Raw genomic sequence first — 23,067 nt, 5'->3', positions numbered from 1 at the left:
TGAACCAATTTGATAGCGGGGCCCACAAATAAAAAATCTAAATTCATGGTTAGATTCAGCATATCAAAGAACCCCATATATTCATTTTTTGTTGAAATCAAAAAAGTTTAATTTTGGACCCCAATTTGGACCAATTTGAAAACTGGGCCCATAACCAAAATCTAAACACATGTTTAGATTCAGCATATCAAAGAACCCCAAGAATTCAATTTTTGTTAAAATCGAACTAAGTTTAATTTTGGACCCTTTGGACCTCAATGAAGACCAATTTAAAAAACGGGACCCAAATTAAAAATCTAAAAAACACTGTTAGATTTGGCATATCAAAGAACCCCAATAATTCAATTTTTGACGAAATCAAACAAAGTTTAATTTTGGACCCTTTTGACCTCAATATGAACCAATTTGATAGCGTGGCCCACAAATAAAAAATCTAAATACATGGTTAGATTCAGCATATCAAAGAACCTCATATATTCAATTTTTGTTGAAATCAAACTAAGTATAATTTTGGACCCCAATTTGGACCAACTTGAAAACTGGGCCCATAATCAAAAATCTAAACACATGTTTAGATTCAGCATATCAAAGAACCCCAAGAATTCCATTTTTGTTAAAATCAAACTAAGTTTAATTTTGGACCCTTTGTACCTTAATGTAGACCAATTTAAAAAACAGGACCCAAAATTAAAAATCTAAATACACGGTTAGATTTGGAATATCAAAGAACCCCAATAATTCAATTTTAGATGAAATCAAACAAAGTTTAATTTTGGACCCTTTTGACCTCAATATGAACCAATTTGATAACGGGGTCCACAAATAAAAAATCTAAATACATGGTTAGATTCAGCATATCAAAGAACCCCATATATTCAATTTTTGTTGAAATCAAACAAAGTTTAATTTGGACCCCAATTTGGACCAACTTGAAAACTGGGCCAAAAATCAAAAATCTAAATACATGTTTAGATTCAGCATATCAAAGAACCTCATATATTCAATTTTTGCTAAAATCAAACAAAGTTTAATTTTGGACCCTTTGGACCTTAATGTAGACCAATTTGAAAACTGGACCCAAAATTAAAAATCTAAATACACTGTTAGATTCGGCATAACAAATAAATAAATGTGATCAAAGATTTTACAAATCTAATGCGCCATACTGTGCAATTAAAGATAACTTCTTGAAATTTTTCAATATTTGAAATTTGAAAAAAAAATAATATTTGAAGAATAATTCTTTTTAATTTCTGAAATCTGAAATGAGAAAAAATTGACCCCCCACAATTTCTTTTTATCCCCCCCCTTTTCCCCCCCAAAAAATTCTTTCCCTCAAGATATGGTCATAATCTCAATTCAAATTTCCAATGGAGTTTGCAACCATAATTACCCATTTAAATTTACCATAGTGCTAACTTAATCTATTTTATAATAGAACTAAAAATATAGTGTCAAATCTTTCATATGGATTTTTTTGTAAAAAAAAAGATGCAACATTTGCAGATATTTTTACTGGTCTTCCTTTATAAAAATGCATTTCTTTAAACATAATTTAAAAGCAGTGTAAGGGAAGTAACCAAAACGTTGTATTTGGATTACCTCCCTTACACTGTTTTAAATTATCTTTATTGTTCATTAACCATTACTTTATACATAATTTAAAAGCAGTGTAAGGGAGATAATTTCAATGATGTATTTGATTTATCTCCCTTACACTGCTTTAAATTATGTTTTGTACTAAAGTATTTGTCCATTAACCAGGACAACCTTGTTTTTCCCCCTTTTTTGCCCCTAATTCCTAAACGGTTTGAGCCATAACCCCCCAAAGCAAATCCTAACCATCCCTTTGTGGTATGGAAACTTGTAGTATAATTTCAGAGAGATCCATACACCGTTCCACAGTTATTGTCTGGAAACTAGAAAATGCTTATTTTTGGCCCCTATTTCCTTAACTGTTGGTACCATAACCCCCAAAATCAATCCCAACCTTCCTTTTGTGGTATTTAACCTTATGGTCAAATTTCAAAAAGATCCATTCACTTAAACTAAAGTTAGGGTGCGAAAACCAATGTGTCTTCGGACGACGACGACGCCAACGTCATACCAATATACGACCACAAAATTTTTTTGCGGTCGTATAAAAATGAACGAAAAACAAATATGTAACACATAAACAAACGACAACCACTGAATTACCTAAGGCTCCTGATTTAGGACAGGCACATACATACAGAATGTGGCGGGGTTAAACATGTTAGCAGGATCCTAACCTGGGACAGTGGTGTAACAGTACAACACAGGAACGAACTATAAAAATCACTCTGGTTGGTTTCTGACCTTGACTTTTCATGGTTTATTGATCAACAAGTCAACTATCTTTGGTGTATAGAATTATTGCTATTGATGTATGTCCTTTTGTGCTAAGTTTTGGCATGGTTCATATGACATGTATGACTTTGACCTTTTTGTTCATTGTTCTTGATGATGTTATATTTGTTCTATATAGCAAACTCATTGTATTTAACTTGGTGTAACCAACAGTATACATAGAGGATGATTATTTTTGCTCAAAATGAACATTGATAGGTTGATTGATTATTGATTTCTTCACTTGGGTTTCAGTGGCAAATATTTCATGCATATTCAAGACAATAACATGAAGTGGGACTATATCTTACTTACAACTTTGTTCAAGACCAATGTGTTCATCAAGAAAACAGTCAAATATAGACTTAATACCACATCTTCTTTTTTATACGACCACAAAATAATTTTGCGGTCGTATATTGGTATGACGTTGGCGTCGTCGTCTGAAGACACATTGGTTTTCGCACTCTTACTTTAGTTTAAGTAAATGGATCTCCATGAAATTTTACCATAAGGTTCAATACCACAAAAGTAAGGTGGGGATTGATTTTGGGGGTTATGGTACCAACAGTTCAGGAATTAGGGGCCAAAAATAAGCATTTTTGTAACTTCCAGACATTACTTGTGTGTTAGTGTATGGATCTCTCTGACATTGTACCACAAGGTTCCATATCACAAAGGGGAAGGCTGGGATTGATTTTGGGGGTAATTGCCTCAAAATTTTAGTAATTAAGGGCCAAAAAACAAGCATTTTTCTAGTTTCATGACAATAACTTGTGTGTAAGTGTATGGATCTTTCTGAAATTGTACTACACGGTTCCATATCACGAAGGGAAAGCTAGGTTTGAGTTTGGGGATAATTTCCCTAAATGTTTAGGAATTTTGAACCAAAAAGGGGCCAAAAAACAAGGATTTTTCTAGTTTCCAGTCAATAACTTGTGTTTGAATAGGTAAATTAAAAATTCATAAGTTCTTAGACCACATTTATTCTGTGTCAGAAACCTATGCTGTGTCAAATATTTAATCACAATCCAAATTCAGTGCTGTATCAAGCTTGACTGTTGTGTCCATACTTGCCCCAACTGTTCAGGGTTCGGCCTCTGCAGTCGTATCAAGCTGGGCCCAGCAGAGCATTTTATTATATTAAGTTACTGTGTTTAATTTGACTAAGATAGAAATTGAACCAAATAATGTGCACTAATAACTTCATCACTCAGGAAAGCACATTTAACCAACACCACCTTGTATAAGTTTTATCAACAGCTCTTTACATGTACATATAGGGTAAATATCTGCATGCTGGTCGCCTTGTGAACAAATCTGTAAAAGTTTGGTTTTTATCTCATTGTTGTTTTGTACATACATGCTTGATGTTTTCATAAGGTCATTTTGGGTCTTTGTACAGCTTGCTATAGGTTTTACTCAAAGTCAGAGGTGGAACTGTGAACTTTAATACAGAAAAATAAGTTGGTCCCTTTTGAATAGTTGTCTCATTAGAAATCATGCCACATTTATATAAACATGTTTTTGTAGGTAGTTATGCTGCCTAATCAAAATGACCATGATATTCTGCAACTAAACTGAAAGTATTTCATTACTTTGTTTGTTGGGTTGATGTCTCATTGACTTATGACACTTTAATATCAGCAACAAACTACTAATAAAATGCTTCGCTGGGCGCAGCTTGATACGACCGCAGAGGTCGAACCCTGAACAGTTGGGGCAAGTATGGACACAACATTCAAGCTTGATACAGCTCTGAATTTGGATTGTGATTAAATATTTGACACAGCATAGGTTTCTGACACAGAAAGAATGTGGTCTAAGAACTTCAATTTTTTTAATTTACCTATTATGGTCCAATGTCCAAAATCAAAATACATGGTTAGATTCAGCATATCAAAGAACCCCATATATTCAATTTTTGTTGAAATCAAACAAAGTTTAATTTTGGACCCCAACTTGGACAAACTTGAAAACTGGTCCCATAATCAAAAATCTAAACACATGTTTAGATTCAGCATATCAAAGTACCCCAAGAATTCAATTTTTGTTAAAATCAAACTAAGTTTAATTTTGGACCCTTTGGACCTTAATGTAGACCAATTTAAAAAACTGGACCCAAAATTAAAAATCTAAAAACAAGGTTAGATTTGGCATATCAAAGAACCCCAATAATTCAATTTTTGATGAAATCAAACAAAGTTTAATTTTGGACCCTTTTGACCTCAATATGAACCAATTTGATAGCAGGCCCACAAAATAAAAAATCTAAATACATGGTAAGATTCAGCATATCAAAGAACCCCATATATTCAATTTTTGTTGAAATCAAACAAAGTTTAATTTTGGACCCCAATTTGGACCAACTTGAAAACTGGGCCAAAAATCTAAAATCTAAATACATGTTTAGATTCAGCATATCAAAGAACCCCGTATATTCAATTTTTGTTGAAATCAAACAAAGTTTAATTTTGGACCCCAACTTGAAAACTGGTCCCATAATCAAAAATCTAAACACATGTTTAGATTCAGCATATCAAAGAACCCCAAAAATTCAATTTTTGTTAAAATCAAACTAAGTTTAATTTTGGACCCTTTGGACCTTAATGTAGACCAATTTAAAAAACGGGACCCAAAATTAAAAATCTAAATACACGGTTAGATTTGGCATATCAAAGAACCCCAATAATTAAATTTCTGATGAAATCAAACAAAGTTTAATTTTGGACCCTTTTGACCTCAATATGAACCAATTTGATAGCGGGCCCACAAATAAAAAATCTAAATACATGGTAAGATTCAGCATATCAAAGAACCCCATATATTCAATTTTTGTTGAAATCAAACAAAGTTTAATTTTGGACCCCAATTTGGACCAACTTGAAAACTGGGCCAAAAATCTAAAATCTAAATACATGTTTAGATTCAGCATATCAAAGAACCCCATATATTCAATTTTTGTTGAAATCAAACAAAGTTTAATTTTGGACCCCAACTTGGACCAACTTGAAAACTGGGCCCATAATCAAAAATCTCAACACATGTTTAGATTCAGCATATCAAAGAACCCCAAGAATTCAATTTTTGTTAAAATCAAACTAAGTTTAATTTTGGACCCTTTGGACCTTAATGTAGACCAATTTAAAAACGGGACCCAAAATTAAAAATCTAAATACACGGTTAGATTTGGCATATCAAAGAACCCCAATAATTCAATTTTTGATGAAATCAAACAAAGTTTAATTTTGGACCCTTTTGAACTCAATATGAACCAATTTGATAGCGGGTCCACAAATAAAAAATCTAAATACATGGTTAGATTCAGCATATCAAAGAACCCCAAGAATTCAATTTTTGATGAAATCAAACAAAATTTAATTTTGGACCCTTTTGACCTCAATGTGGACAAAGTTGATAACGAGGCCCAAAAATCAAAAATCTAAATACATGGTTAGATTCAGCATATCAAAGAACCCCATATATTCAATTTTTGTTGAAATCAAACAAAGTTTAATTTTGGACCCCGATTTGGACCAACTTGAAAACTGGGCCCATAATCAAAAATCTAAATACATGTTTAGATTCAGCATATCAAAGTACCCTAAAAATTCAATTTTTGTTAAAATCAAACTAAGTTTAATTTAGGACCCTTTTGACCTTAATGTAGACCAATTTGAAAACGGAACCAAAAATTAAGAATCTAAATACACGGTTAGATTCGGCATATCAAAGAACCCCAATAATTCAATTTTTGATGAAATCAAACAAAGTTTAATTTTGGACCCTTTGGACCTCAATGTGGACCAATTTAAAAACGGGGCCCAAAATCCAATAAAATGCTTCGCTGGGGCGCAGCTTGATACGACCGCAGAGGTCGAACCCTGAACAGTTGGGGCAAGTATGGACACAACATTCAAGCTTGATACAGCTCTGAATTTGGATTGTTATTAAATATTTGACACACCATAGGTTTCTGACACAGAAAGAATGTGGTCTAAGAACTTGAATTTTTTTAATTTACCTATTATGGTCCAATGTCCAAAATCAAAATACATGGTTAGATTCAGCATATCAAAGAACCCCATATATTCAATTTTTGTTAAAATCAAACAAAGTTTAATTTTGGACCCCAACTTGGACAAACTTGAAAACTGGGCCCATAATCAAAAATCTAAACACATGTTTAGATTCAGCATATCAAAGAACCCCAAGAATTAAATTTTTGCTAAAATCAAACTAAGTTTAATTTTGGACCCTTTGGACCTAAATGTAGACCAATTTAAAACACGGGACTTAAAATTAAAAATCTAAATACACGGTTAGATTTGGAATATCAAAGAACCCCAATAATTCAATTTTTGATGAAATCAAACAAAGTTTAATTTTGGACCCTTTTGACCTCAATATGAACCAATTTGATAGCGGGGCCCACAAATAAAAAATCTAAATTCATGGTTAGATTCAGCATATCAAAGAACCCCATATATTCAATTTTTGTTGAAATCAAAAAAAGTTTAATTTTGGACCCCAACTTGGACAAACTTGAAAACTGGGCCCATAACAAAAATCTAAACACATGTTTAGATTCAGCATATCAAAGAACCCCAAGAATTCAATTTTTGTTAAAATCAAACTAAGTTTCATTTTGGACCCTTTGGACCTCAATGAAGACCAATTTAAACTAGAGGCTCTCAAGAGCCTGTGTCGCTCACCTGACTCTACTTTGGTTTTAGAAATCATGTAAAGATAGATAAAAATCATAACAGATACCCAAATAATGATTGAGGCCAAATTTTGATTAATATTGGTCCCGTTATTTAATAAAATATCCTGGTGGCCATCTTGAACAGTAAATCGGCAACAAAGTAGCAACACTTGGTCAGCACTTCATAAGGAACATTCATGCCATGTTTGGTTTCATTCCATTCAGTGGTACTCTAAAAGAAGACATTTGTATGTATTTCCCATAGGGTCCTATGTTAAACTAAGCCCCCCCCCCCCCCTAGCGGCCATCTTGGATGATGGATCGACTGCAAAGTAACAACACTTGGTCAGCAACTCATAAGGAACATTCATGCCATGTTTGGTTCAATTCCATTCAGTGGTTCTCTAAAAGAAGACAATTGTATGTATTTCCCATAGGGTCCTATGTTAAACTAGGTCCCCATTTGTCGGCCATCTTGGATGATGGATCGGCTGCAAAGTAACAACACTTGGTCAACATCTCATAAGGAACATTCATGCCATGTTTGGTTCCATTCCATTTATTGGTTCTCTAAAAGAAGACATTTTTATGTATTTCCCAAAGGGTCCTATGTAAAACTAAGTCCCCCGCTGGGGGCCATCTTGGATGATGGATCGGCTACAAAGTAACAACACTTGGTCAGCATCTCATAAGGAAGATTCATGCCATGTTTGGTTTCATTCCATTCAGTGGTTCACTAAAAGAAGACATTTGTATGTATTTCCCATAGGGTCCTATGTTAAACTAAGTCCCCCGCTGGCGGCCATCTTGGATGATGGATCGGCTACAAAGTAACAACACTTGGTCAGAACCTCATAAGGAACATTCATGCCATGTTTGGTTTCATTCCATTCAGTGGTTCTCTAAAAGAAGACATTTGTATGTATTTCCCATAGGGTCCTATGTTAAACTAAGTCCCCCGCTGGCGGCCATCTTGGAAGATGGATCGACTGCAAAGTAACAACACTTGGTCAGCATCTCATACGGAACATTCATGCCATGTTTGGTTCCATTCCATTCAGTGGTTCTCTAAAAGAAGACATTTTTATGTATTTCCCATAGGGTCCTATGTTAAACTAAGTCCTCCGCTGGCGGCCATCTTGGATGATGGATCGGCTACAAAGTAACAACACTTGGTCAGCACCTCATAAGGAACATTCATGCCATGTTTGGTTTCATTCCATTCAGTGGTTCTCTAAAAGAAGACATTTGTATGTATTTCCCATAGGGTCCTATGTTAAACTAAGTTCCCCGATGGCGGCCATCTTGGAAGATGGATCGGCTACAAAGTAACAACACATGGTCAGCACCTCATAAGGAAGATTCATGCCATGTTTGGTTTTATTCCATTCAGTGGTTCTCTAAAAGAAGTCATTTGTATGCATTTCCCATAGGGTCCTATGTTAAACTAAGTCCCCCGCTGGCGGCCATCTTGGAAGATGGATCGGCTACAAAGTAACAACACTTGGTGAGCACCTCATAAGGAACATTCATGCCATGTTTGGTTTTATTCCATTCAGTGGTTCTCTAAAAGAAGTCATTTGTATGCATTTCCCATAGGGTCCTATGTTAAACTAAGTCCCCCGCTGGCGGCCATCTTGGATGATGGATCGGCTACAAAGTAACAACACTTGGTCAGCACCTCATAAGGAACATTCATGCCATGTTTGGTTTCATTCCATTCAGTGGTTCTCTAGAAGAAGTTCAAAATGTAAAAAGTTAACGCCGACGACGGACGACGCCGGACGACGGACGACGGACGCCAAGTGATGAGAAAAGCTCACTTGGCCCTTCGGGCCAGGTGAGCTAAAAACGGGACCGAAATTAAAAATCTAAAAACACGGTTAGATTTGGCATATCAAAGAACCCCAATAATTCAATTTTTGATGAAATCAAACAAAGTTTAATTTTGGACCCTTTTGACCTCAATATGAACCAATTTGATAGCGGGGCCTACAAATAAAAAATCTAAATACATGGTTAGATTCAGCATATCAAAGAACCTCATATATTCAATTTTTGTTGAAATCAAACAAAGTTTAAATACTGGACCCTATCTTGGACCAACTTGAAAACTGGGCCCATAATCAAAAATCTAAACACATGTTTAGATTCAGCATATCAAAGAACCCCATATATTCAATTTTTGTTAAAATCAAACAAAGTTTAAATACTGGACCCTATCTTGGACCAACTTGAAAACTGGGCCCATAATCAAAAATCTAAACACATGTCTAGATTCAGCATATCAAAGAACCCCAAGAATTCAATTTTTGTTAAAATCAAACTAAGTTTAATTTTGGACCCTTTGGACCTTAATGTAGACCAATTTAAAAAACAGGACCCAAAATTAAAAATCTAAATACACGGTTAGATTTGGAATATCAAAGAACCCCAATAATTCAATTTTAGATGAAATCAAACAAAGTTTAATTTTGGACCCTTTTGACCTCAATATGAACCAATTTGATAACGGGGTCCACAAATAAAAAATCTAAATACATGGTTAGATTCAGCATATCAAAGAACCCCATATATTCAATTTTTGTTGAAATCAAACAAAGTTTAATTTTGGACCCCAATTTGGACCAACTTGAAAACTGGGCCAAAAATCAAAAATCTAAATACATGTTTAGATTCAGCATATCAAAGAACCTCATATATTCAATTTTTGCTAAAATCAAACAAAGTTTAATTTTGGACCCTTTGGACCTTAATGTAGACCAATTTGAAAACTGGACCCAAAATTAAAAATCTAAATACACTGTTAGATTCGGCATAACAAATAAATAAATGTGATCAAAGATTTTACAAATATAATGCGCCATACTGTGCAATTAAAGATTACTTCTTGAAATTTTTCAATATTTGAAATTTGAAAAAAAAATAATATTTGAAGAATAATTCTTTTTAATTTCTGAAATCTGAAATGAGAAAAAATTGACCCCCCACCATTTCTTTTTATCCCCCCCCCCCCTTTTTTCCCCAAAAAAATTCTTTCCCTCAAGATATGGTCATAATCTCAATTCAAATTTCCAATGGAGTTGGCAACCATAATTACCCATTTAAATTTACCATAGTGCTAACTTAATCTATTTTATAATAGAATTAAAAATATAGTGTCAAATCTTTCATATGGATTTTTTTGTAAAAAAAAAAGATGCAACATTTGCAGATATTTTTACTGGTCTTCCTTTATAAATATGCATTTCTTTAAACATAATTTAAAAGCAGTGTAAGGGAAGTAACCAAAACGTTGTATTTTGATTACCTCCCTTACACTGTTTTAAATTATCTTTATTGTTCATTAACCATTACTTTATACATAATTTAAAAGCAGTGTAAGGGAGATAATTTCAATGATGAATTTGATTTATCTCCCTTACACTGCTTTAAGTTATGTTTTGTACTAAAGTATTTGTCCATTAACCAGGACAACCTTGTTTTTCCCCCTTTTTTGCCCCTAATTCCTAAACGGTTTGAGCCATAACCCCCCAAAGCAAATCCTAACAATCCCTTTGTGGTATGGAAACTTGTAGTATAATTTCAGAGAGATCCATACACCGTTCCACAGTTATTGTCTGGAAACTAGAAAATGCTTATTTTTGGCCCCTTTTTGGCCCCTAATTCCTTAACTGTTGGTACAATAACCCCCAAAATCAATCCAAACCTTCCTTTTGTGGTATTTAACCTTATGGTCAAATTTCAAAAAGATCCATTCACTTAAACTAAAGTTAGAGTGCGAAAACCAATGTGTATTCGGACGACGACGCCGGACGACGACGACGACGACGACGACGCCAACATCATACCAATATACGACCACAAAATTTTTTTGCGGTCGTATAAAAACTTAATACACGGTTAGATTCAGCATATTAAAGAACCCCAAGAATTCAAGAATAAAACCCCATTGAAATTGATCAAGAAATAAGCAATTTATTCGAAGTATCTTCTTTTGCACAATACTGTGCAATTGAATATTTCTTGCTATTGTGCAATACTGTACAATTGACAATTTCTTTGTATTGCGCAATATTGTGCTATTGGATATTTCTTGCTATTGCCCAATACTGTGCAATTGAAGATTTCTTGCTATTGCGCAATACTGTGCAATTGAAGATTTCTTGCAATTGTGCAATACTGTGCAATTGAAAATTTCTTGCTATTGCACAATACTTATTATATAATAATTTACACATCCTGTTTGGTGTGTATCTCCTACCATATCATTATTATTTGCTTTTAAATATTAATCAGAAATAACCAACTTAAAATGGAAAATTTTAAAAGAAAAAAAAAAGGAAAAAAAGAAAAAAAAACCCCCCCCCCCCCCAAATTTTTTAAACCCCCTTATGATTCATCACCCCCAAACTCAATCCCAGCCTTCCCTTTGTGGTATGGTACCTTGCAGTACAATTTCAGAGAGATCCATACACTTGAACACAAGTTATTGTCTGGAAACTAGTAAAATGCTTATTTTTGGCCCCTTTTTGGCCCCCAATTCCTAAACGTTTCGGGCAATTACCCCCAAACTCAATTCCAGCTTTCCCTTTGTGATATGGAACCTTGTAGTACAATTTCAGAAATATCCAAACACTTACACACAAGTTATTGTCATGAAACTAGAAAAATGCTTGTTTTTTGCCCCTTTTTTGGCCCCTAATTCCTAAAATTTTGAGGCAATTACCCCCAAAATCAATTACAGCCTTCCCTTTGTGATATGGAACCTTGTGGTACAATGTCAGAGAGATCCATACACTTACACACAAGTTATTGTCTGGAAGTTACAAAAATGCTTATTTTTGGCCCCTTTTTGGCCCCTAATTCCTTAACTGTTGGTACCATAACCCCCAAAATCAATCCCCACCTTCCTTTCGTGGTATTGAACCTTATGGTAAAATTTCATGGAGATCCATTCACTTAAACTAAAGTTAGAGTGCGAAAACCAATGTGTCTTCGGACGACGCCGGACGACGACGACGACGACAACGACGACGCCAACGTCATACCAATATACGACCAAAAAATTTTTAATTTTTGCGGTCGTATAAAAAAGTACCAGCTAATTAAGGTTATGACTTAAGAGAAAATTAAACCTGCACACTTTATTCACAATAATTTAATTCCAAGCAATATTTTTTAAATATGTGGATTTGAAGGCGATGGAAGGGGACTGTTGGTTGATGTCACGGCGATGAATCAATGTACGAAGTCCTATAAATGCACTGTCAAATGGGTTTTTGTCTTTTTTTAGCTCCTTGCACTGAATTGTTATTATTCTTGAAGTTTTATATGTTACATGTAGTACATTTTCTTGTAGTAGGTCTTTTGCAATTTTCTGAACATCAGCTTGGTATGACCGTATATGGTGGAACCCCTTCTTTCCTGTTAAATTGGTAATGTTATCAAAATGGCTTGCAAAATTAACTAGGTGAGGATACTCTTTAGAGTGTTGAAGGATACTTTCCTTTGTCTGATGTCCTGAACATGTTACTTTTGTATCCTTGTTCAACATCTCTCAAGTATTCATCTAAGCTTATATTATTGTTTGTTCCACCTTGCAGATTAACAAATCTATTAGCAATTAATCTTTCTGATTGGTCAGGTGGTAAGACACCCGAAGTTAGTCACTTAGTTCTTCTTGAATTTTTAATGCATCTTTCTTAAATTTGATTGACTGTTGGACTTTTCTAAAACATTTAATACAGACGCCATTGTCATTGTCTACTACGGCGTTTACTTCAAAACCAGTAACAACACTAGAAATTATTGCAATTCTCTCTGAGTTCTGCTGAAGTTTCAGTTTGAACAGTTTTTTTTCAACACATTCTCCCGTTGAGGAGATTTCTATCTGGATGAAAGAAAAACCGCATAAAACACAAATGTTTGTTCATACTGATATTTTCCTTGGGGTGCATACTTCACTTGATGTCATTTTAACCTCGGAAGGCAATAATACAAACTATTATTACAGTTGTATGTTACGAAACGTTTTTCGCATGGGGGCTGCCATTTTTGTTTATATACATTCGGAAGACCTCTAGACGCTACTAAGACTCCTATGCCAGTCCAATACCCTAACACTTTGTAGCACTTTCACTGATTGGCTACAGCAAATTTGACCCTAGACATGACCCTCAAGCGGCTGTTGTTAGATCTCCCACGCGCGACATATAAACAACGAGGAGCAAGTGCGGAGATTTAATTTTAATTAGATTGTGTTTACAATAAAACTCTATAATGTCATATAAAACCAGTTCATTACAGAAAAAATAATGATAACTGGTCAGACACTAACAAAACTAATATGAACATTACTGGACTGGTCATCTTAAAATTAATTGGAACACAGGAAAATATCACAAGCTTTAGGCTAATAACAAATTTTGTAGCATCTTTTTTGCAAAACAAATAAAATTAAGCAGTGCTTTTTGGAAGACATGCATATATCATACTGACACAACTATAAAAAACAAGCACGAAGAAAAAAAGTGTGGAAAACTTATTTGCCGGACTGACAGATGGACAAACAGATAGACAGACAGATGGAGTGCAAACCTAAAGTCCCCTTCGACTGCGTCGGTAGGGAACTTAAAAAAGATAGAAGCCGTAATTTTTTTCATTTTTGCTAACATGGTTATATGAAATAAAACATTTGACATTAAATAAATAATAAATAAAGAGATTTGAAACTTATCAAGATCATTAAAGTGCACAATTAAAAATTTTAATAATAACACTTTTATTATAAGCATGATAAGAGTAGACAAGTCTTGATTGCATAGACATTATGAAAGTTTCATCCATTTAAAATTCAAAATTACATACATGTAACAGGTGACAATCCAGTCTTAAACTTGATAAATGGTTAACTTCAAGTTATAGGTAAATTAACATTGAGAAAAAAAATAGAGAAGAACTTTTTATTGATGAAAAATTGTTCATATTACATGTACTAGATGTCCAACTTCATTAATGCAGTTTTTTGTTCTTTTTTTTCCGAGGGTTCAAGACCTGTTTTAGCAAAATTCTTTTCGTATAAACAAAATTTTTAAAGAAATTATATCTATATTGAAACTACAAAATCTTTTCCAACTTCCTTAGAATGTAAACATGGTAAATAGAAACTTCATAGTCTACATATATTGTATGATCCTTAACAGATTGAATTTTACATATCTGTATACATGTTATCAGATAGAGATAAAGAAAAACAACATCTGCACAGCTACTTACATCTTCAAACAAGGGGACATCACTCGAACTTGACTGATCAATGGAGCTGATGGATGAATCTCCCGCTGCTACTGTTTCATCTCCATGGTGATGATGACTGTGTTTCTTTTTACTCTTCTTTTTCTGAAATGCTGCCAACTGAAATAAGACATTATAATATTCTTTTGATGTTTAATTTTGAGATTATTTCAAATATCAATGATTAATGTCATCTTTAAAATCCTGCTTGTACATCTAACTAAATCTTTACACCTTACCATGGAAAACCCTTAAGGATTTGAGCTGATAGTCTTTTTTCTTCTGCCTTTTTTTCTTGCACTGTATTGTTGTTTCACAAAATGTTGATTAGATATTTGGCATATGATACTGAACATTTATTTCTATTTTTAAACTCATCCTGTTTAGTTGAATAATTTTTTTTGCAAGAGTTATCACTACTAACAGTGTGAAATTGGGTTTAACTGATTGTAAACAACAAGTTTCAAGTTATCATGAGTTTCAAATGTCTAATCTTATCAATTTTGACAAAATCAAAGTTTAAGTAAATATAGACAAGATACAAGGTTGCAAAGCAAACAAGTTATTAGGGCCTTGATCACTTTCTTTTATTCACGCTTAACTTTGATTCTCAAACATATTGATAGGCAAATTACAACTCTTTAGACGAAGCTAGCAGTTTAGAAAACAACCTCGTCCAAACAATGGCATTTTCCAATATGAAAAATTCGTAAGGGTTCCGCGGAACCCAGTGTTTCGCCTACTTTTTCTGTTAATCGCAGGCTCAACAAAAATGAGGAAGTAAATTAATAAAAATATTCCTCTTAATACTATCTTTTGATTGTAAGAAGCTTCTGTCCAAGTTTGGTAAAAATCCAGGATAGTTTATGAATCTAATAAATGTTTAAAAACTTTAACTGCAGACTGAATGTAATGTTAACTGGAAGAAAACAAAATTTTCTTCTAGATACTAGCATTTGATCATAAACAAGCTTCTGACCAAGTTTGGTACAAATCCAAAATAGTATAAGAAAGTTATTAAAATTTTAAAAACTTTAACCACAGAGTGAATATACTGTTTCCTGGCAGAAAATCTAAGTCCATTTATAAGTAAAATACGGAAAAAATGGAATTTTATTTTTACAAAATTTACTTCTGGATACTATCTTATGATCATAAACAAGCTTCTGTCCAAGTTTGGTAGAAATCAAGGATAGTTTAAGAAAGTTATTACAGCCGATTCCAACGAGTGTGTAGCTAATGGTAGAATCTTTGGTTAGCTTCCTTGCTAGCTCAACCATGAAATCATTATTAGGTAAGGTACATCCAGCCTTTGGGTGGAGTCAATAGTTAAGCAGAGAACCAATCAGAATTAAGTGACAGAATATAAACATTGTAAAACTAGTTTTACAAGTCAGTTTAAAAATAAGTTTTCAATCTAAATTTAAAATTTAATGATAATTATTAAGATCATTCACAAGCATGTTGTAGGTGTGTTTGATTTGCCAATTTTATTTTGATAAATGGTTAAAAGTTAAATGAAAGCTGAAATTCCTAAAATGTTTTCTTCTTCGTCAGACATTACAAATAATAATATATTTTACCTGTCTGTTAAATTTGTTACATCAAGTTAATAAAATGTAGTTGGATATGATTGACAAGTGCTGACCGTATTCACTTTTACACATACACATATGTTTACAATACACCCGGACAGGTAAAAAAGATTGGAAGGTGTTCAAAAGTACATATGACCTGATCATTTAATCTAGGTCAGATTAAATCGAACTGAAGTAGAGACATAAAAATTGGTCTTCATGGATGCATTATTTATCTAAAACTAATAAGTAGTTAACAAACCAAGTGGATGTCCATAAATTCTGGAATATTTTCAATTCTAAACTGCAGTTGTTTGCTGGGTTTTTTTCGTTGCAATTTTAACTAAATATAAGTACTACAACCGTGCATGATATTAAGTAGTATGATAATTTGTCTTTTCTGTGTGAATATAAAAGATTTTAGTTCTAAAAAATATGCATATATAAAGAAAATACATAACAATGTTTCATGCGTGGGGAATACACCAAAAGACATTAATTTACTAGACTGCCTATTCCCGGCGTAAATATTTAAAAAAAATCAACGAGAATCCGCCTCTGATTATTTGTAATAAAAAGATTTTTTAATTCAATTAAAGAGTAAGAAATGAAATTTCATTTCCAAAGTAGTCTCAGTAAACCTTTGTATGAAACATACATATATTATAAATAATAAACAGGCCATTGATATAAATGTTTTCATTGGATGATAATATAGCGCTGTGCTCCTCCCAATTTTAAGGTAATAATCATTTCATGGTTGAGCTAGCAAGGAAGCTAACCAAAGATTCTACCTTTAGCTACACACTCGTTGGAATCTGCTGTAAAATTTCAAAAACTTTAACCACAGAGTGAATATTTGTGGACGCCGCCGCCACCGCCGACGACGACGACGCCGACGGAATGTAGGATCACTATGTCTCGCTTTTTCGACTAAAGTCGAAGGCTCGACAAAAATGTAAATTTATACCTTGTAGAGGAAACCATTTGACCTTGACAAAATAATGATTGATGGGAAAAAACCTGATGATTCTGAACAGAAAGTAAATAACTACAAAATGTAACTTACAGAAAATCTGTACATTATATATCATACAAGAATGTGTGTGATCACATGTAATGAACTTGAATATGTGTATATGCCATGTGATTAGAATAGACATATTTTGGGTATTTAGCTAAACTTTTGTCTCCTAATAAGCCTAGATCTGTCTCTGAATAACCTTCTGACGTCATGCAACAATCACTTTTTAATTAGGATATCAAATTTTTTTAAATTGGGATGCAATATTTTGATTGAACTTGTGTGATTATTACTAAAGGTCGACAAGTGTTCATTCGTCTAAAGGGTGTGTAAATGTTGATAATGTGTGTGTATTACACCCTGACCATGTGAGTTGGCGCCAAACTATGAGAACCTCAAAAGGGGAGAGTTATTTGATGCTCTATTAGATCTTAATAGTTTCGTTTTTCTCTGATTGTAGTGAGTAGCCTAATGGTAACTGGTGCTTGTATATAGTGATGAAACGACGGTCGATTAACGGTTGTTTAAAGGGCAGCGATGCTACTAATCGATGACAAAAATAAAAATCGAAAATCAGAGACATCGCTGAAATTTTTTTTCGGTTTTCGATAACAGTTCCGTTTCCAGTATGACTTATCAATTAGAAACCACAAGCTCAGGTCACGAATGGCGGAAGATGACCAAAACAACAATCAGGTTCAACGAACCATTTAATCATACCCTGGTAAAACCAAATCCAAAGTCGGGAGTACTTTGGATTCTACAAATCCAAAGATGGACCAGCAACGAAACAGACATTGGATATGTCTTTTGCAGTTTGCAGGATTTGCAACAAGAAATACACAAACAAAGGTTGGTACACATTGTTGTTATGTTTTAAATGATTAGTTCAGTGTGTAATGTCAGGTAATGAAAATAACTGTCTGAAACCGAAAAAATAGTATTGTACTAGTTAGTATATATATTTATGTGCAAATTTTGTAAATAAATATCTTGACCTGGAAAAATTTGGAAATATCCTGATAATGAATTTTCTAACTTTCTAATTTTTATTTCAGGAAATACCACCAACATTCTGCATCACAAAGAACATGAACATGGTTATGATTGTAAACCTGGGGGTAAACCTAAACAACAGAATACAATGAATACATTTCTTAATGTACATTGTAACAACTACTAGAAAAATCAACCCAGAGAGACGGGAACAAATAGATGATGCCTCATGTACAAAATAAATTAAGAAATACATTCTGATTATAATCAATTAATAATCGATTATGCATCTTCGATTATTTCCGATAATCGATTATTTTTCAATCTGATTGCCCATCACTACTTGTATATCAAATTCATGCATTTTCCCGCACATTTCCATTCCAATGTCACAATGTTTATGTTATTACGTCACAACTAGCTAGATTATTCCATGCTGTAATTTACACTTTTTATGATTGACTATTTGTCAACCAGTGTAACTCAGTCACTAAAAGGAACTGGTAAATGGCTTTATAGAAATTATAGCACCAAGAGTATACACCTTATCGCTATTCCCGGCTGACCCGAGAATCTGTCCCACTTGAACTATTGACGTCATACAACAATCACTTTTTTATTGTGGCGTCAGATATTTTGTATTATGACGTCAAAATTTTACGGGAACCTGTGTGATGTCGAGTAATGGCGGACAAATAGCGATAAGGTGTATTACTGAGTTGATACATTGTATATGTATGGCTTCTGCTGCGGTTCATAGAGGTAAGATTGTACTTGTTTTAAAGATTCCTATGATTTTCTTCAGAACATCCATTTAACTAGTTGTTGTGTAAACTTCTAGACCAAAGAGTATCTTTGGGGAACATAAGAAGTACATCCCCCCTTTTTTTATTAATCTAACAAACATACGAACAAGCCCTATAATTCAAAGCTTTCCAGTTCTTTTATTAACTGGCATCTTTTAAAGTGAAATAACCTTTTCCTTTCCAGCTCGAAGCTTTTTATTTCGTTCTTCTTCGTCCATTTCAAAACTTTTTATTACGTGTCTGGGAATATTTTCTTCAATCCAATGGCGCTCATTCTTCTTTTTGTCAATAGATGGCGCGCTTGAAGAAATTATAAACACCTAAACAGCATCCGACTCCATACACGTTTCAGTTCTGTACTTTATGATGCATGTTATAGAAGAGTAGAGATAGCATAAAACTATAGACCAAATGTTGTGAATGCTTCTGATGGGTTCTAAATCAAAATCCTTTTGGCTATTGTTCTTAGACTATTGTAACTTATATATAGTAGTCTCAGTATTTATATGTCTCTGGTATTTATATTTATTTTTTTTCTATTTTTTCAAATTCTGAATTGAAAAACCCGAGTGAGATAATCAAAATTTCTTTTTATTTTGTACGTTTAATCAGAAACAGAGACAACTAAACCTCGTATAAATGTCTCTGGTTAATCTTTATAATATAATAGAATTAAATAGTGTTTTTTTTTTTGCAAATCAGTTCAGTTTCTTGTATATTCCTCCATTAATTGTGGAGCACTACCCATAGGGTATAATTGTAGCAACTATATACACCTTAGAACATAAGGAAGCATTTAATTATGTACAGATGACTGAATTTAGGCAATAATAATTACTAAAAATTAATATTATAACTAATTCATAGGATTGTCATCATGAAATTTTAAAAATAATATTCATAATGTCCTGAAGTGTAAGAATAAGTTAAGTAAGAACTGGATATATTTACAATTAAACATTTAGAATTTAAGTGGTCTTAAATTAAAATTTTCTTATAATTGTTAGTTAAAGGTGCTATACGTACATCAGAATTTATAATGAGAAGGTTATTTTATAGGACTTATGTAAAAGGGTTGTGGTTTAGAACAATTCATCATATATACATAAGTTTACCTTCACAGTTTAAAGTTACCTTATTTCGGATCTTATCATTATTCGTTTAAGGTAATTTGATATCTTAAAACTTCTCAAATTTTTTTTATTTAATTTAGGTCCTAATACGTCATAAAATAGTAAGATGGAAAAGTTGGGAACTATTTTATTTTAAAAAAGTTTATTTATACTGTACTTGTGTTCAAGTTTTTAATCCTTTTTGTGCGCAGCATGTGCATCTCGTAGCACATATTTCTAGCCAGAGTTTCAATGCTTTCATACACAGTTGAGTAACAGTTTATGTCCTTGCTAGTACAGTCCATTATGAGCTGCAGTAAATTCCCTTCTTGTATGATCTTCTTGTATGTTGAGGTATCGATTTCATCCATTGTCTGTTCTATTTTTGAGCAATATTTAGATCTTATTTGCTCCAATTCTTTGCTGCGTAGAATAAAATGTTCCAGATCTTCATTTTCCTGTTCACAGATTGTACATATCGGGTTAACTTTCGGATCGAACTTAGCTCTTTTGGCTTGTAATATGTACGTTTGAGTACTTATTCTTGCTTTTATTTCTCCTGCCTTTACATCTTTATTATTGTTTTTTACGCTTTTCCATATATTGTGTGCTTCATTTAATGGATTGTTCTGTATCTCTATGTATTTAAGTGATGTTTTTTCCATTTTTTCATAGTGACATTCATTTTTCCAGTATTCCTTGATCTTTATTCCTACTAACCTTTTCCATTCGATTTTCTTAAGTGGTTTTTCTATGTAGTAACTACTAGATTTCAAATTGTATTTTGATAGAGTTTTTTCCACTCTGTTGATAAAGTCTTTTCCTCTTTGGTCTGAGAATGCTATTTGTCGACGCAGAATTTCACATTCTATGGTTCCTGAATTTCGAACAATATTCATGAAGAAGGTAAGTAGATTTTTGTCTAATGTGATGGCAATAGGTTCTGCTCCTACCAGGGTATAGACAGCCATATTTGCTGTATTATTTGGAAGCCCTTGAATTTGTCGGAGGATTTTTCTCTCTGCCAGTTCTAGCATATCCTTTTCTTTTGCAAGTAAGTTCATCACCTCAAGTCCGTAGATGCTTCTTGGTACTGCATATGTTCTCCATAGCTTGTATGCGACCATGGGTGAGAATCCCCTTCTGACATGTAAACCGGCTCCGAGAAGGCTGTATATTGTTGCCCTGCCGGTTCTTATTCTTTCAGAGATATTTGCCCGGTTTTGCTCGTTTCTTTTGATACCTAGATGTTTGGTTTCATTGGTTATATTGATGTCATCGTCTTCGAATTGCAGTGTTGTTATGTTTGAGCCTTTTGCATTATATAAAACCGCTTCAGATTTAGTTGGATTGATTTTAACTAGATCTCTGCTTGTATGGTGCTGTACTATGTCTAATATTCCTTGTGCGTCTGCAGTATCATTTGCCAGGACAGCAATGTCATCGGCACATGTGGGTGCAGGGACTTGTATATTACCAATACATGCTCCAAGTCCACTTTTTAAAATGCTATCCAGTATGACGTTGTTGTAGCATTTATATAGCGTTGTAGATAGTTTTGCACCTTGTTGAATTCCTTGTAACACCATTACATCTTCTGTACATTGACCTTCCCATTTGACCTTAATGCTCATGCCTTTATACATGTTTCTCAGTAGTATCCAGAGTATTCCTTTTATTCCATAATGGTACAACTTGTTGAATAGTATTTCATGGTTTAGTTTGTCAAATGCTTTTTCTGCATCAAGAGTTATTAAAATCATCAGTATCTTTAATTTCTTACTTTCTTCGATTGCTTCTGATGTGAGGAAAGCTGCGCATAGTGATGATACTCCTTCTGTAAAGCCTCTTTGCAAGGGGTTTTGTATGTTATTAAATACAGAGTCAACTCTATCCTTCAGTATACTTTGTTATATTTTTGCAAAGGTTTTAGTCACAGTTATTCCTCTATAGCTAGATGGTAATGTTTTGTCTTTTTCTTTCTTTAGGATTGGTGTAAGAATCCCTGTCTTTAGGAAGATTGGTACATCAAGATATGTTAAAATTGAATTTAGCAAATGTACTATAAAGGGAGTTAACTCATCCATCCCATATTTGTAGTGTTCTGCCGAAATTCCATCCTCATCTGGTGCTTTTCCTGCTTTAAGTTTTTCTATAGCTTTATCAACCTCCTTTACATTGACATGATCAATGCCTTGACCTTTTTCCCTTTCTATGGATTCTATTATATTGTTTTGTATTTCTACAAGCTCAGGCTTTTCAGTGTTAAAATTTTCTTCTAATGTTGGCGTAGCTAGTTGTTGGAAATGTTCTTGCCAAATGTTCATTATGCTTGGTCCATCTTCTGCAGTCTTTTCATTCAGTTTCAGTATCTTGGTGTTAGTAAGTGGTGTTTTTCTTTGCATGTTAATAAGCTTGTAAAAAAGTTTTGTGTCTGCATTTGAAGCTTTCATAATTTTTCCCGCTGTTGATTCTCTCTGAGAGGCATAAGCTTGTCTTTGTGCTTTTCGAAGTATTCTTTTTGCAGCTGTCATTTTGATTTTGAGCTCGTTACTTCTTTCTTGAGGTGCTCCATGTTGCCTCCATACTTTATATGCATTTTTTAATTGCTTTGATGCCTTTTCTATTTGTTCATTCCATATCGCCTTTCCCTTTGATTTGATTTTGATTTTTCTTCTATACTTTGGGATTGCCGCTTCTCCGGCTTTATGTAGCAATTTTTCTAGATTTCTTATATCTTGCTCAATGATTCCTTTTGATTTTTGCATGAGGTTTGGTAGATCTTTATTGATGATTTTCTTATAAATTTGATGGTCACAGTCAGTCCATTTAGGTTTTGCTATGACAGTTGTTGCTTTTTCCCTTACTTTTTTCAGTTGGCCATTCAGTGTCAGGATAACAGGTACATGGTCCGAGGTATTCTCTGGGTCAGTGTCAAGGACATCAATTTGTCTGATTTTATTTATTATTTCCGAGTCACTTTTGAAGAGGAAGTAATCAATTTGTCCTTTCGATTTACCATTCTGGTGATAAAATGTTTCTTTTAATGGGCATTTCTCAGTATTTCCTATACATTTTTCCTTGCAGAAAGTTTGTAGAATTTTATCATGAGGTGTAGAGCTTCTATGGAGTGACCCGTTCATGTCTCCACATACTATAATTTCGTGTGTATCTTTAT

The 23,067-nt window shown here is 33.5% G+C and overlaps 1 protein-coding gene and 1 long non-coding RNA gene across 13 annotated transcripts in view; both read right to left on the bottom strand.

The window, feature by feature from the left end:
- The window catches only part of LOC127730431 (A-kinase anchor protein 9-like), a 163,007-nt gene extending 143,954 nt beyond the window's left edge, over nucleotides 1-19,053 (bottom strand). For all 9 annotated transcript variants that reach the window (XM_052238839.1, XM_052238847.1, XM_052238846.1 and 6 more), the window contains exons 1-2: nucleotides 18,948-19,053; nucleotides 14,357-14,494 (exon numbers count right to left, since the gene is read on the bottom strand). In XM_052238839.1, coding sequence (XP_052094799.1) covers nucleotides 14,357-14,494; nucleotides 18,948-18,995 — 186 coding nt within the window. In that variant the 5' untranslated portion in view covers nucleotides 18,996-19,053. The remainder of the gene's footprint in view (nucleotides 1-14,356; nucleotides 14,495-18,947) is intronic.
- Nucleotides 142-13,337, bottom strand: LOC127730458 (uncharacterized). Of its 4 annotated transcripts, none has more exons than XR_007995107.1 (3): nucleotides 9,042-13,337; nucleotides 4,677-5,768; nucleotides 142-468 (listed from the first exon to the last, which is right to left on the bottom strand). It is a non-coding gene; the product is annotated as an uncharacterized LOC127730458 (long non-coding RNA). The 4 variants fall into 4 exon arrangements; XR_007995110.1 differs by having other exon boundaries at nucleotides 142-389; nucleotides 5,112-5,768; nucleotides 9,042-13,336; XR_007995109.1 differs by having other exon boundaries at nucleotides 5,190-5,768; nucleotides 9,042-13,336.
- Nucleotides 19,054-23,067: the final 4,014 nt, after the last annotated feature.

The sequence above is a fragment of the Mytilus californianus genome, unplaced genomic scaffold (assembly GCF_021869535.1).
Source record: "Mytilus californianus isolate M0D057914Y unplaced genomic scaffold, xbMytCali1.0.p SCAF_2, whole genome shotgun sequence".
Classification (NCBI taxonomy): Eukaryota; Metazoa; Mollusca; class Bivalvia; order Mytilida; family Mytilidae; genus Mytilus; species Mytilus californianus.
The sequence above is the reverse complement of the archived record's forward strand: the minus strand, read 5'-3'. Positions and strand labels throughout refer to the sequence as shown.